At 37.0% G+C, this 17,065-nt stretch overlaps 1 protein-coding gene across 2 annotated transcripts in view; it reads left to right on the forward strand.

Annotated features, from left to right (window-relative positions):
- rock1 (Rho-associated, coiled-coil containing protein kinase 1) overlaps positions 1–17,065 on the forward strand; it is a 95,912-nt gene that overhangs the window by 23,800 nt on the left and 55,047 nt on the right. For both annotated transcript variants that reach the window (XM_056470842.1, XM_056470835.1), the window contains exons 2-4: positions 11,680–11,761; positions 15,223–15,323; positions 15,772–15,909. In XM_056470842.1, coding sequence (XP_056326817.1) covers positions 11,680–11,761; positions 15,223–15,323; positions 15,772–15,909 — 321 coding nt within the window. The remainder of the gene's footprint in view (positions 1–11,679; positions 11,762–15,222; positions 15,324–15,771; positions 15,910–17,065) is intronic.

A 17,065-nucleotide genomic window follows, 5' to 3' on the forward strand; every position in this document is an offset into this window, starting at 1 on the left:
ATTGGTGGGGACTATGCTAGGGTTGGGCCGACAGACGATGCTGATGGCCGGTAGCCATCACGATGCTGAGCCGGCATCGTGATCCTCCGCCCCGCCCCCATCGCAGCAGCAACCCGCTCGCAAAAAATACACACTTAGGCCACGTTTACACTTAGGGATGGGTATCGTTAAGGTTTTAACGGTATTACTACTTTTATCGATACCACTTATCGGTTCGGTACTTTATCGGTTCTCTTATCCGTACTTTTTGTAGTGTTTTTTTTTAATAAAAGAAACCCCCAAATTGAACCGAATTAACAACACTTTATTTTATTATTACATTTTTAATATAAAGTAAAACGAAACCAATAATTGTAAAACAAATAAATAAAAGTTCCTGTAAAAGAATGCACAATGGTTTAAAGAAAAACGACTCCCTTTTTAACCATTTGTCTGGAGAAAAATCATTATGTTTTCTTTTCTGGCAGAAGTCAGGATCTTTCTTGGTTTCTTGTGCTCCCTGCAGTTGAAAATACCCTCTTCGAGTTGCAAAATACAGTTAAATAATCAGATAATGTTTAGGATTTTTCTTTAACGCATTAACATAAATGAATTAAAGGTGTTTTGGGAGTTAACGATGTAAAAATAAGCTGTTTTTTATCATTTCTTAATAAGCATAGTTTATTATTAGGCTATTCATAGGCTATATTTGTAAATACAGTAATTTAAAAGCATTTATAATGTTTAAGATTTATTTAGGCTACTGCAGAAAAAAATACTGTTTTCAATGTAACCGAATGTGTCTATTAAACTATTAATATTATACTAATTTAGAGAGACCTTATGTGATTGACTGCTAGCATAACGATGTGGATTATGTTTAGCTAGCCAGTCATACCGCAGCAAATTTTGTTTTTACTTTTCATATTTGCCGCCAGCTAATCAGGAATTGATGATTTTGTTCTCATTGGATGGAAACGCTGCTTTATTCGCGCGTCTTTTATACGAGATTCCCGTTTTGAGCATTAATTTAATTAGCATCTTTAGATGGAAACATAGCTACTGTTAACATGTTATTAATAAACATTAAAAAGCAACATGCAAATAAAAAGCCATTAGCCTTTTGTACATTTTTATTTATTTATTTGTATTTATTTTTGTGACCCCTGTGGCGATTCCGTTATGTTAAATACACAGCAATAGCGTCAGATGCAGCACATTGATTTTATGGCACCAGGTTAAACTTTCTGACACCTTTACGGCACTCATGTTCATTAAAAATAAATTCAGACCACAACTGAACATGGAGGATGACCTCCAAGTTGCGTTCTCCAAAATTAAACCATGAATAGGCTTTGTCCTATTGGTATGTGTGCACTGCTGTGTGCAAGGATTATATATCTATAACCACCTCAGAGAAAATCGAGCGCCGCGAGTCACTGGCATTGATATTTTGGGGCGTCGCGGGCTGAAAAGTTTGGGGACTCTTGTTTTAAAGGAATAGTTCACCCAAAGATTTAATGACAATTTATCCACCCTCAGGTCATCCAAGTACAGCTAAATAAAAAATTATTCGCCCATATTTCAAAATGATGTTAAACAGAGCAAGGAATTTTTCACAGTATTCCCTATAATATTTTTTCTTCTAGAGAAAGCTTTATTTGTTTTATTTTAGCTAGATATGATGGAGCGTGATGGGCTGTTTATAATCTGTCAGTGTGCAGAACTGTCGACTTATGAAAGGCTCCAATGTAAAAAAGCAGCACAAATTGGTTTTGCTTGTATCGGGTGCAGGAAAAGGCGAATGAAAGCAACACAGAGTGACAGCAAGCGACGCTTTGCATTGAACAGAGAAGAGCTATTGTTCACACAACTATTAAGCCATTTATCGAGTCTGTAAATTGAAGTTACAGTGGGCTTGATGCCAATTCATTCAGTTCTCTCTACTCCAATAGACAACCGTTAGCAAGTGCCACATCATTCAGAAACGGCAATAAACTCCCAAGATAACGTCCTTTTAACCACAAAACCACAGCTGTCAGTCATGGTGACTCGCACTGAATCATTATTTCGTGAACCGTCACTTTTGTAGCGTTGCCAAGACCGTGGGCTGTCTTAAAAACACAACAAAATCTAAATAGTGTGTAGTTTATATAGAAACAAGTTACTGAAGCTGTCATTTCAGTGAGAGTTCTGCATTTACTGCAAAAAAATATGATCAATTATTTAGGAAAATCTAACATATTAATTTTTTTTTTGATTTAGCTGGATGTTTTAAGCCAGTTTAATGTTGTTGAATTAAAAAATTACTTGCAAGAGTTAAGTTGATATATCTTTTATATATATTTTTTGGGGGGAATCAATGAAGCTGACTTCATAAGAAATATTAGATTTACTTTGTAGTTACACCTTATTGGTTGGCCCACTCGGAATCTGCACGCGCAGAATTCCTCAGATTGTCCACATGTTTTCGGCAGAATTCCGCCGATTTTTAGCCCATCGTTAATTCTCTTCATTACCTGAGTAAATGTGTGTAAATCTAAATTTATTCAGTTTGTAAATTATTTACAGTAATATTATTGACTAATATGAAAATGTTCATCTGATTTATGAACAATGTAGTTTGTACAGTAATTAATAATCAAGCGCAGGTTATTATCATCAGCTCAAGAAGTTTGTTATTTCAGATATAATGTTAGACGCGCGCGAGCGCTAGCAAGAAAGCAAAACCGCTCGCGCCTCAGACTGGCTCGTAAAAAACTACGCGGCACAGGGTAAATCTGCTCTTCTTCTTGGCTTTGTGGCTGTTCATCATGACGACGACAAGGTTTGTTTGAGCCCAGATCGACCATGGCTCGTTATTATATGTATTTATAATTCCGCTATAAACTCTCACTGTGTATTTTAAACATGGCGGGTTTTTTTGTTTTCATTCTGGCTTGTTGTGTCAGCAAATGACGTATCTCTGTAAACCAATAGCGTTCAGCTGCACGTGTGGCTCCGCCTTTTGGTACCCTTTCTCGTGTTCGGTGCCGAAAAAGTGGTACGGTTCGGTTCGGTACGCTTTTTGACAATGGAAACGGCCATAAAAGCGTACCAAACCGAACCGTACTGTACCGTACCACTCAGTGGAAACGGACCATTAGGTAGCATTCAGAAATAACAAAACACCCATGAAGAAACTCGACACAGAAGAAGACAACATAAGCTACTGCCAGCTAGTGTTTCGGAAGTGTTATCACAGAGCAACACCAACAGCACACAGAAGTATAAATGCACGACTACGTGCAAGGCAGGTGCCATGGGTCATGAAGATCACTTGATGCAGCCTTTAAGTCGTCCTCTTCTAATAGTACTGCATACAGACTGATGTAGTCACATTTAATCATTTTTGCTGGTACTAGTGAAATCAGTAATGGCTGAGTTTACCTTGAAAATGAAGGCTGCGTCTGTTTGTACACTTTTTTTTTTCCCTCAAATACTCTGTAAGGACCTGATTTGTTTGCTTTCTTTTGTGTTTTCAGGCTTTTCTCTCCTCAGTGTGGAGTCTTTGCTAATGTGTGTTAATTAGAAATAAGGCCCTCTTCATTTTCTGACTCTGGTCTTGACTGTTCTTCCTTTCCTCCACTTTGTTGGGAGCTTGTTTGGCCACATTCTTAAAATAGCTCTCTGACGTGTACCGTCCTGCTGCGGAATGTGACTGTGGCCGTCCACAATCCTCTGCGGCAGGATGTTATGCAAACATACATCGCCGAACGGGACGTTTGTTATGATCACACAGTTCGGAGGAGTTTGGAAAATGCTTCGTTTTCAGCTGTTATATATATTTTTTTCAGTTTAGTTTGAATTAGACTTGTCCTTGAGACCGTCTGACCATTTTGTCTTGTTATATCTAGTGTATAGTATCCGATATGTGTTTTTTTGGACTGCCGATATCTTAGAAAACAGCATGGCCTTTGGCTGATGTTATGTTGTAGGCAAAATTATTCGTCCTCCATTGTTGTTGTTTATTTTCTTTTTCTTTTTTAAATATTCCTAAATGATGTTTTAACAGATTCAGGAATTTTTCACAGTATTTCCTGTAATATTTTTTCTTCTGGAGAAAGTCTTATTTGCTTTATTTCAGCTAGAATAAAAGCAGTTTTTAATTTTAAGGTCAATATTATTAGCCCCCTTAAGCAATATTTGTTCTGTCTACAGTATTAACCACTGTTATACAATGACTTGCCTAATTTGAGAAATGAGTTATTAAAACTATTATGTGTAGAAATGTGTCTCTCCGTTAAACAAAAATTGGGGAAAAAATATACAGGAGGGCTAATAATTCAGATTTTAACTGTATAATATACAGCTGATATGCTAGATTATGCTATCCATTTTATGAAGAGTTTAGTTTAATTGAAGGTAATTCATTCAAATGTATATTTTAATAATACATGCATCAAATTTGCTGCCGTATTTTTTCATTTGACGTTTTCAAAAGGAAAAATAATGAATTGAAAAATCTATTAGTGTGTAAAAGTTTACATGAATTTGATCATACTACTGGAAGGTTTTATTTCTGATTATTATGGATCTGATTTTGTGACTCTTCCCTGATTGAAGATGATGTTGATGGTTGAATTATGGTAATATTAAGCATATTAATGCAGCATGGATTAAAGATATGCTGCCACAAAACCGTATTGTCATGTCGTAATTAGGGGTGGGCGATATGACCTAAAATTAATATCACGGTATTTTTCATCTTTTGAACGGTGACGGTATAATATCATGGTATTACTTTAAATAGCAAAATAAAAAACATCTCAAGGAAGAACGGACAAAAAAAAGTCTCACTTCTATCACTCTTTAAAAGTTTTGGTTTGGGTCATTGTAAATGCTCAGTCTCGTTATGAGCTGATCTTCATTTCTCTGTGTTGGTGGAATAAAGCAGGCGAGTCAGCCGCACCAATTTATGAGCAGACAGAGCAGGATTCTCATGATGACCACCGGCGCAATTCCGCTCTTTGTTATGAGCCGTAGTTTCAGTGTAAACTTAGTAAAGGTGAGTTTCTTTGGCAATGATGTGCACAGTGTTAGATTTTATATTTAGCGGACATTTGCGCTGAACACGCGGTGAATGCAACGCAACAAGATTCGGGCACCTTCTCTGAAAACACTCGATTGATCTCAGCTGGCGGATCAACATTTACCTCATGTCATGATCGCTGTCATCTGCGCCATTATTATTATTATTATTAATATTATTTTTATTATTATTATTATAACTTTAAGTTAGGTTTGCAAACCTGTGTACTTTTCATTCTTCAGCCGTTTGCATTTCCTGCAGTAACAAAAGCTCCCTGTCATCTGACAGCGTTGAGTGACTGACAGCTAATATGAACCAATACAGCGGCAGCGTAGAGCGATTCAGCAAGTTTTTAGAGAAAATCAAATCAGATTGCACTACAACCATTATATTCAGACACACAAATGCTCCCAAATATATTATGAGGGCGCATAGATTAAATTTCGGGCGCTCATGCGACCAAAATGGTTGCAATTTCGAGCCCTGTAGTATAAGGACATGTATTCAGACCACAACTGAACGTTTGAAGAAAATTGAATGCCTTATTATTTAGAATTAGCTATTATTGATGTAAATGCAGCTGTTCAAGGCGCATAATTGATTTATTACGGTATTGACAGTATTAGAAAATCCATGTCGTGGCGCAATGTCACACCGGTGATGATTATGACACCGGTGTACCGCCCACCCCTAGTCGTAATACATTGTTCATTAAACTCTTCACTCTCTTATATTGCAGTCATTGCAGTTTTCCGTCTGCCCGTGTCTCTTCATGAATCATGTCTTAATATCCTGTTTGACCCAGAAGTTTTATTAATTTATTTTAAGTACACTGAAAAAAACTATTCAATGATGATTCCTTGGATTTACTCAATTTTTTTACGTTGAGTGGTTGTAAACAATTTATTTGGGCTGAATTTAAACAAACAAATTAAGTTGAACATTGCTCAATTTAATTTGTTTGTTTAAATTCAACACAAATAAATCGTTTGCAACAGTTTTGCATGCAACACTTTTTTCAGTGCAGTAATGCAACATAACCTTGGTCTTATGCTTTAAGACTTTGTAATTATTTTTGCTAATTGTTTTGGCCATTATTTTTTACATTTCAGTGTCATAAACGTGTGATTTTTGCAACAGTTTTTAATGTGTAATTTCAAAATGTGTAATTAATAAGTAGTAAACACAGTAATAAAATGGCAACATAGATTTCTTTCACATTTACTTATTTATATCAAAGTTGCTGATCAGGTTTTAGGAAAAACAATATGAAGCTATGACTGTTTTATTGAATACTTTATTCTGGTCTAAATGGAGCCAGAATGTTAAACAAGCAAATTATTTGATGCATAATAAAGTTTAAGAACAAATATTGGTTATGATTTATTGAACAAACATAGAAATATTGTATAAAATGTTTCACTTTCTTTGATTTTACCTTATACCTTATTCTTAATATAGTAATAAAAGTATGATACAGTATGCTGAAAAGATATATTTTTGGGACTGGTGTTTTAAATTGCAATATTACTCTACTACTCTACATTACTCTCCATTTTACTTTACTAATTACAGGGGTAGATCACCCCCAAAATGAAAATATACTCACTATTTACTCTCCGTCAGACCTTTATGAGTTTCTTTCCTCTGTTCAACGTAAAATAAGCTCAACAAATCAGTGGTTACAGGTTTCCAACATTCTTCAAAATATCTTATTTAGAAAATATAACTCAAACATGATATTCGAGACATGAAGTTTCTGTAAATAATGACTGAAATTCTTCCGGTTTGGGTGAACTGTCCCTTTAAATGTGGTTTTGACTTCAAGAAAGCATAAAAATGAGCATCAGTTATTGTAGGTTAAGAAACTGAGGACCGGTCTGACCAGGTTAGCAGAGGCATAGAAGTGACATCAACGGGATTAATCTTAATCTACTGTAATCCTGGATGTCTAAATCACTCGTGACTAGACGAGTGTGCTGTGTGTTCACTCACACCCTCAGTTTAGCTCAAGCTGAAGTATCATATTCTGCTTTCATTAGATTTAAAGAGCAGCTATCATGCAAAATCAACATTTAAGAGCTGTTTGGACAGAACTCTATAGGTATTGAGCAGGGGTCTAAAATTCCGGGCCTGTGTGCCATTTGCAACCCCCAACCCCACCTCCGGCTCGGAACTGATGTCAAAAATATAACCAGATTCAGCCCTGCAAAACATGTGTTTATGAATCACTATCATTGTTGTGCAGTCACATATAGTCACCTGTGGTTTTGACACCCCCCCCCCCCCACTACTGGACATTTAAAGTACTGTACTGTATGTTCGGGTTACTTTCGCTCTCTCAGCGTGCGGTCAAAAGTAACACCCATGCAGATCATTTCTGTGGCTGATTTAAAGGTTGAAATATATGTCTGTAAGTGCTCTGTCTTTATTAAAGCTCTATTTTTTAAAATATTCAAGGGTCATTTGATTATAATTAGTTTTGTACCGCCTGTATTGTGTTGCACAAACACCTCTGCATGGCGAACACGTTATGATGGTGGTGTAAATATGATCGTTTTGCTAATATTCCATTCAAATGGTCTCATTTAATAGATTTCCTTCATAGGCATATTAGATTTGTACACGCACACTCACGCACACACACAGTTACAGTCTGAATTATTAGCCCTCCTGTTTATTTTTTCCCCAATTTCTGTTTAACCGAGAACAGATTTCTAATCATAATAGTTTTAATAACTCATCTCTAATAACTGATTTATTTTCTCTTTGCCATGATGACAGTAAATCATATTTGTCTAGATATTCTTCAAGACACTTCTATACAGCTTAAAGTGACATTTAAAGGCTTAACTAGGTTAATTAGGTTAACTAGGCAGGTTAGGGTAATTAGGCAAGTTATTGTATAACGATGGTTTGTTCTGTAGACTATCGGGGGAAAAAATTGCCTAAAGGGGCTAATAATATTGACATTTATATAGCTTTTGAATAATTAAAAACTACTTTTATTCCTGTCGACATAAAGCAAATAAGACTTTCTCCAGAAGAAAAAATATTATCAGACATACTGTGAAATTTTCCTTGCTCTGTTAAACATCATTCATATATATATATATATATATATATATATATATATATATATATATATATATATATATATATATATATATATATATATATATATTTATATATATATATATATATATTTATATATATATATATATATATTATATATATATATATATATATATATATATATATATATATATATATATATATATATATATATATATATATATATATATATAATTTCCCCCTCTTTGTTTTAGTTTTACAAAAAAGAAAGATATTGAGAAGAACAATTGCTAGTAAAGTCAATAAAATTACTCTTATAATTTACTCTTAAATTATTCTGTTAAACTATTGGTCAAGCAACAATTGTTTGGGATAGAATAATAATAATAATAATAATAATAATAATAAGTATGCCTATTATAAAATTGTAGTATTTTCATGGCAATTTAAACTACCCCTTCAATATATACAATAAGAAACAAAAAGATGGAGCTTTGACTGCAATTACTCTGGGGGAGGAATGTCTGAGTGCATCAAATACATCAGGTTTCCATTTTTTTTGTTGTGCTTGAATGTTAAAGCGGCCCTCCTATGAATTGTCAGTCACTGATATGCCCCACCCCTGGCCAATCTGAATTTGAGACCCCTGGTATAGAGTGTCCACAGAACAAACAGCACTGTAAACATGAAGGAATTAAGTCAACTTGTTAGTTTTTACAAATTTAAAGTGGATTGATCGTAAAACAGTTAAGTTGTCCCCAAAAAAATCCTCAAGACTTATGTTGGTTGAGCTCGTTTTAAATAAGTAGTTTGAACAAACAGCAAATGTCATTTTGAGTGTAGCGTCTGCTTTATCAAGTTGAATCTTAGCCAAACTTTTAATCTCACTTTCAGAACGAACTCTTAACCACCAAAACACTTCAAGCTTGAAAATAAGCTGATTGGGATTCAGCGTAATTCATAACACACTGACCTAAAAACACACTCACAGGAAGCATTACATAATGACAGCGTTTAACCTTGTGGTTTGAATGATTACTCATAAAATAGAAATACTGTCCTTTTCCTCTTATTGATTTTACTAAAGCATCTGTTACAAGAGCTGTAGGTAGTGCTGTCGCCTCGGGTTGGGTCAGTTGGTGTTTCTGTGTGGAGTTTGCATATTCTTCTTGCGTTCACGTAGGTTTCCTCCGGGTGCCCGGGTTTCCCCCACAGTCCAAAGACATGCAGTACAATTGGGTAGGCTAAATTGTCCGTAGTTTATTAGTGTGAGTGAGTGTGTATGGTTGTTTCCCAGTGATGGGTTGTGGCTGGAAGGGCATCCCCTGTGTAAAACATGTGCTGGATAAGTTGGCGGTTCATTCCACTGTGGCGACCCCAGATTAATAGTGACTAAGCCGAAAAGAAAATGAATGAATGAATGTTACAGGATTTAATTAGAAATGCTGTAAAGTAGAAAAGTGGAAACAAATAAAGTTTTCCTTCTCCTTGCAAAAATCCTGAAATTCTCACATAGATAGATAAATAGATTAATTGATTGATTGATTGATTGATTGATTTAGATGGAGATAGATAGATTTAGATGGACTAATTTAGATAGACTTAGATAGATAAATAGATAAATAGATTTAGACAGATAGATTTAGATGGAGATATATTGATTTCATTGATTGATTGATGGACTGAGATAGATAGATAGATAGATAGATAGATAGATAGATAGATAGATAGATAGATAGATAGATAGATAGATAGATTATTTTATGTATGTCTTTTCTTTGCTATTGTTAATTTGGTCATTTATTTTATTCTATTGCTGACTGTTTTGAACTGAATGTGTGTTTATTTGTATATTAAGATTTTTTACCTTGCTGCAAATGATATTATGTGTTGGTAATAAGGAGTATTGCGTAGCTGCAGTTTTCAATCTGGCAAAGGTTTTTGACTCTGTGGGCCATGGAGTTCTGCTGGATAGGCTAAGATATAGGGTGCTTTCAAACCTGCCTTATTCAGTTCAGGTTGAATCGGACTAGAGTTCGTTTTCCCTCTTGAATGCAGCAATCGTACTCAAGTGCGCACCAAAACTGGACCCAACTGAAAAAAGTACTGCGCCTTTTGGACAAATCCAGCTGCCATAGTCCGATGCGCTGTCCCATCTCATGAGGTTTGGGGAAAAAAAATTTCCCGCATGTTAATTCTGACCCTTTATTAAAGCAGTTTAGGAAATGCTTTCAATAACATCTGGCCAATGAGCGATGTGGATTTTGTCACATGACTGCATTTTGGTTCTTTTCAACTGGTTCGGATCAAAGCCAGCAGTGTGGTGTGAAAATGCCACAAAACGGCAGAGAAATGCTACAATGGATCATTTGTTGCCTTTTTAGACCGAATTAACCGAACCACAGATGTGAAAGCGCCCATATTGTAGTGTCTGAGAACTGTCTGGTCTGGTTCAGGAAGTACTGTTCTGGTCGTCTACAATCAGTAAAGCCTATTTATACTTGCCGGTCAAGTGCAAGCGTATAGTCCGGTGCAGCACTCACGTGGTCTCATAGCTGTCACTGTGGCTGATGGTGACGCAGACGTGCACCTCGCAAAAATTTATCTACATGTCGCAACTACGCATAGAGCAAGCTCTGTGATTGGTCGGCTTGGTAGAGGTGATGAGTGTGGCGGGTGCTGAAAGCCACGAGCCCGATGGAGCGAATGTTTACAAGTGTGGAGTCCAGTGAAGTAGCTCAAGATGGAAACTTTAGTTTTGTGTTTATCTTATGATTAATGTTGGTGCACGTCTGCCGGTTCCCACCTCTGAATGAGTGAGTGTACATTAAGGTAGCGTTCAGAAAAAACAAAACACCAGTGAAGAAATTCGTTACACAGTTACATGTCTGTAAACCAATAGCGTTCAGCTGTGCGTGTAGCTCCACCTTTTGGTACCCTTTCTTGTTTTTGGTACCCTTTCAAAAGGGTGCCGTAAAAGTGGTACGGTACGGCGTAGTGAACCAAATCGTACCGTACCGTGGAAACGGGCTACAATACTCATGGCTGTCAACTGTATTCTTCACTGAACTAACCTTCGCTTCAATCACGTCGACAATTATTGGGGGAAAACTTCACGATAGTTACAGTCACTTCTTAACACTCAGAAAACATGTCGAAATCTGTGCTCTAGTAGTTTTATTAACCTTGTATACTCAAAGTTCGCACTTCATTTGGTAGCTACTCTTTTCAGTTTTCTGCTGCTGGTGCTTAGAATCATCTGCAGCAGAGCTCAACACTTTAATTCCACTATCATCCTTTCAAAATTCAACCCAGTTAATAGTACAAGATCACTGTGCTTGATTTGAGTTTTTCTTTGGTTTTATATATTATTATCTGCATCTGTGAAATTGTTACTGTATTGTATCCCTGCTGCTGCTTATCTGCTTTTCAGGTTGCCTCTAGGCCAGGTCGTCATTGTAAATGAGAACTGGTTCTCTATTGACACACCTGGTTAAATAAAGGTTATTAAATGCTGAGGCAAAAGTCTCATAATATTTGTGTTCTTATTTCAGGACAGTTTGGACGCTCTGGTTTATGATCTGGATTTCCCGGCCCTGAGGAAAAACAAAAGCATAGACGACTTCTTAAAAAGATGTAAGTTTTTCTTCTTGAAGTTATCCATAATAATGATGTGACGGTTTCAGGGTGGTTTGAGTTTGTTCTTTCAGCCAGACGTTATTTTGTCTCCATGTTCACTCGAGTAAAGCTCTTTCGCTGCTGTGTGGTGGTAAACCCACATCTCATCTTCAGTCCGGAGCAATGAACACATATCATCGTAAAACGGTGTGCTTTTCACATAGTTTTTACGACTCTTAAGTAGTAAACTTTATTACGTGATTTGCTGAAGGATAAATCACAAATCGTTTCTTCTTTTATAAAGAGTCAAAAACATGCAATATGCGGTAAACAACACAGAACAGGACAGTTAGGTACGATTCCAGTTGTATTTCTACATTAGACAGACCCCTTAGTTTTTCCACGTTTTTTTTCTGCGATTTAAAAATGACTGATTTTTGTGGCGGTAATTCCCAGATATTTGCGGACAATTTTGCGATTAAATATATATGATATTTACCGTATTAGTTAGACTACTATGTTAGGTGTGCCATCTGACACAATGACACAAACAATAAAAATAAAGCTTCTATATTTTGGTCTTTGTCATGACAAGATCAAAACAGATATAAAACTGTAGCGATTTAAACCAAAGGAAGGTTGTGTAACTCTTATTTTTATCCACGATCTTACTTTCTCTTTCTCAGATTTTACTTCCTGTAGCATCTGACATCATGTAACTCGCACATAGGACATGTGTTAGGGCTTTCCCTACCGTAATATATGGTTAAACACGTGAAACTCGTCAGTGGCTGGGAAACGTTTTCTATCGTTAACTGCAGGGAAAGAGTTCTATAATAAAAGCGAAATGATTTATCGATTTGACTCGCATCATAATACCAGCCATACATGTAAAGCACAAATAATATCCTTCAATTCGGTCACGTCCTGCAGCCGTCGTTCCTGAATCAATCTCCATCATTGTAAGCTGCTTGCTTTTTTATCTGTTCCACTGCTCAGCTTGTTAGATGTTTGCTCCCACTTTGTTTTGCAGTCTGAAGCGCTTCAAATGCACAAAACACCCAATTGGTGCTGCAAAACAGCCTCCCCCCCTCCATGTAATGTAATGACTGTGAGGGAGCAGGTGAGACGTCATTTTTCGAGAGACACTCAACTACATCACGTGTGCTGCGTATGCAATGTCTATAAGTAATTTAAAACAATTAATTGCTAACTGAAATAAATCTAATTTGATTATATGGTTTGGAATTGTATGTTTTTTCAGATTATTTACATTTTTGTGATTAATTGCATAATCGTGAAAAACTGGGGGGTCTGATTAGGGGCTGTTCACTTATGGGAAGTGTGAGACATGCTGCTTTCTTCACTATTTTTGCTCTCGCGATCCCGTGGCGTCTGTCATTGCTAGGCAACCATCAACAATTTTTTCTGAGGATTGCTGCAGCTCTGATGCAAGTTTTATTTAGCAAAAATGAAAAAGCACTGGGGTGTCGAGCTAATTAGTTTATCGTTATTACTGAAATCTGTATTAAACACAAAGTATGAAGCTGATTGGTTCGTTCTTCACAGTGAATGAATAGTTGTGCACTTGCAGCATTTGGAAAGTTGAGATGTTTTCAACAAGGCGTGCCTTGAAAACATGAGCGCATCGTACCATGTGCGTGCCACTTCCTATTTGCGTGCACAATCCGCAAGCTTTCATTGCAAATAAAAAGACGGGATTTGTGAACAACCCCTTAAATGAATCCAATATTACCATTTGCCATTGTGTAGCGTTTACTACTGAAGTTAAATCACAGCGGGAGGTCCAAGAAGAACTGAGCGAATATCTCGGTTGTCTTGTCACAGATTAGTTTGAATAGTTAAAATTAGAGCCTGAAGGTGGATTGTTTGACACCCAGTGGTTGAACTAGGTATTGCACACCACTTCAAAACACACACAAGTGCAGGTTGCCAGATTGACAGGAGCAAGCCTGACTATCGAGCCTAAAGGCTGATTTAAGTCATGTTCTAAATAAAAGCAGCATCACGTGATGGAAGGAGTTTTTGTTCTAACCAACACCTAAAATGTATATTTTATTTTAAAACAAAACAATAAACTATGATCATCTCAGGTACACCTCATGTGCTTTATTAAGTGTTAAATGCTAACATTGAGTTTGAATGGCATTTTACTGACATTTATTGCCATATAAGCAGCAGCTGATAGTTCACCTCAGATCTGGAAAATAAAATAAACCGCTTGAAATTGAACTTTAGAGCTGTGACTCAGGTAAACACATATCAGTGATTGAGCATGTATATAATAATGTTAAAGAGGATTAATATGTATCAGGTTATAAACCTTACAATTCCATTGGAGTGCAGTGAGTGCACTATTCTGTGCTTCTGAATGGACTGTAATAGATTGTAAGGGCCCACACATTTTGGGGGCCCCTAGAGACATTACCAAGGGCCCACGACACACCCCCCGCTCCACCGCTATACACTTTTGTCCATTAACCACACTCCTACACCCCCCCCCCCCCCTCCCACTCTTTACTTTCGTTCGCTGCCGCCCGCTCCCCCCTTCCACAGGTGCATGCTTTCGTTCCCCCCTCCAACCCCCAGAAGTGTGAGTGCTCTGAATCAGGCTCAGGCGTGGTTCACTTGGCCGGCCCTGGCCCAGTTGGAAGAGGTGTGCCAGAGCGCGGTTTACTTAAGCTTTGGCACGGTACGCTTGTAGTGTGAGTGCAAAGCACGCCAGAGCCCGAAACTGAAGACTGAAGACCTTCAGCAAACCTCCTAATTACTGCAGCACTTTATGATTGTTCATGAGCGTCAAAAGTGGCTGATCTGTTCGGCGAAATATTTGACTGTGTCACTGAATATCCAACAACTAAAATGATATAACTAAAAAAATCTCCACTGTGCTGAGCGAGAGCGCTTGCTGAACAGCGCATCATTGATGACGCAAGCGTGCCCAGGCCCAAATGTAGAGCGGGCCGTCGGGGGAGACGCGAGGGGGGATAAGCGTGCTTCTGCCTAGTTCAAGACAACTGCACATAGTGTGAGTACGCCCTCAAATGAGCTGTTTTCCTGCAAGGCAACCCGGGGTGCTGAAATATAATTGGCTACACTGGCAGTGAATGGGTTTAAAGACCAAAACAAAGACAGACGTTTCAGCACGTAACGCACATTTTCAAAGCAGAATATCTGACTTCAGCATTGTCTATCAGACGAACAAGAATGATTACTTGGCATGTTTCTTAAATATCTGCAAACATAGTATAGTATTTTTGTGCTTTTGAAGAGTCAAAAACGTACATACAGCACTTTTAAGATGTAAATTTGGTACATTTAGCATGAAAAAATACTATAATACTTGTTAGTGTGTTTGAACCAGTATATTGGGTATATATTACACTATTTACAACTCTTTGTTAATGAATGTTACACCACAAAGCATAGAGATATTGAACATTGTTTTTTTTTTCTAGATAAGGACACGATCAGCAAAATACGGGAGCTTCGCATGAAAGCAGAGGACTATGAAGTGGTAAAGGTCATAGGAAGAGGAGCGTTTGGAGAAGTACAACTGGTAAGTGTAATGCAAACTGCCTGTAGTATTATTCTTATTGTAAGTACTCGTCAGTTTCATCAGGTCTTTTAAACACGAGAATGAATGTGACCGAGACACTCGTAGCTAAAAAGAGCTCAGTATACTTTAAAGGTACAAAGTCAGAATAAAAGTCTTAATAAAAAAATAACAATAGACTCTAATAATAATAAAAAAAATCCATTGCAAGTCGTGAACATCACCCAATATAAGATAATAGAACGTACATTGATTTATTGATTATATACAGTAAAGTTCTACAGCAGTACTACATGTACAGATTGTTAATCTCTCATCATTGTGAATAGAGTAGAAGCTGCATGAGTGTTGTACTCTATATTGTTTCCTTTATTTGTGTGCCATAGTTCAGTGAGGTTAAAGTAAATAAGCAGCCCTATTCATGTGTTCCCTCTCTCTTCCTGTTTTGTAGGTGAGGCACAAAGCCACGAGGAAAGTCTACGCCATGAAGCTGCTCAGCAAGTTCGAGATGATCAAGAGGTCCGACTCGGCTTTCTTCTGGGAAGAGAGAGATATCATGGCCTTTGCCAACAGTAATTGGGTAGTACAGGTAGGAATAAGCTCATTAAGAGTAATATTGATTAATTATCAGCTGTGGGATTTGTCTTAAACGTTTAAAGGATAGTTCACCATTTACTTTTAACTTTATTCTTAAGCATCAAAAGGAATGTCTGCACTTTATTATTATTATTATTATTATTATTATTGTGTAATTTAGCTTCCTGCTTACCCTATTATTGCAGGGTTAATAGAACGCAGTACATCCGAAAATCTGATCTGTATAATAATATAGTGGCATATATCTGATTTGTTACTGATTTAATGAGGCATGAAACTGATCTTGAAATATATAACATAATTATTTTTTCAGTTTGAACCTTGAGACTGTTTTTTAGTCCGATTTAGAATGAATTAGATCCAAAAATAGGTTTGAGCTTTTTATTTTAATATCATCTAATTAATAAATGATTTCAAAACAGAGCTAATAAAATCACCATTTTTCTAGGGAAATGTTATATCGTAAGGCACTGAATGCGCTTTTTGCACTGAGAGGCGCCTGCCTTTTTTGAATGGTTTTCTGATGAACGCGAACAGTTTGTGCGCTGCTTAAACACCTTGCGTTTTCGACGATGCGCTATGTGCGCCTGCGTTCGAGTCAGAAAATCGCACTACGTCGGTCGTATCTTTCATTCTCTAATCAAAATAAAGCAGTGGCGGGGCTCCTGTTGAGGTGAGAGGCGTGTTTGTGTTGTCAAGACGACTACGGAGATTTTTAACGATTGACGAGAGACTAGTGATCGCTGTTTTGAGTTATCCAGAGCTGTATGACTTTACTCACGCAAAAGACACGATGTACACGTACGTAAAATATTTATTTATACTTACAAAAACAATTCACATGCACAAAATAAAAATACATTTTCATAAAATACGTTTCACAAATGCAAAACACCATTTGCAAATATATAAGAGTGTACAAAAAGTTTTGAATGTTTAAAATTCACGAGTTCATCCTGAATGAGAATGTGCAAATCCTCTCTCACGTACGACTCACCCTGAATACCAGTGTGTGCATTTTGAGACTTTCCTGCCAGAAACAGGCAACTCGTACCTCTCAGCCAATCAGATGAGAGCTGTACTCGATGTCAACCACTCTGCGCTCCTTTTGCGCAGTCTGTTCCTCTAACCAACATGGCGGATACTCC

Source organism: Danio aesculapii, chromosome 2 (genome assembly GCF_903798145.1).
Source record: "Danio aesculapii chromosome 2, fDanAes4.1, whole genome shotgun sequence".
NCBI lineage: Eukaryota > Metazoa > Chordata > Actinopteri > Cypriniformes > Danionidae > Danio > Danio aesculapii.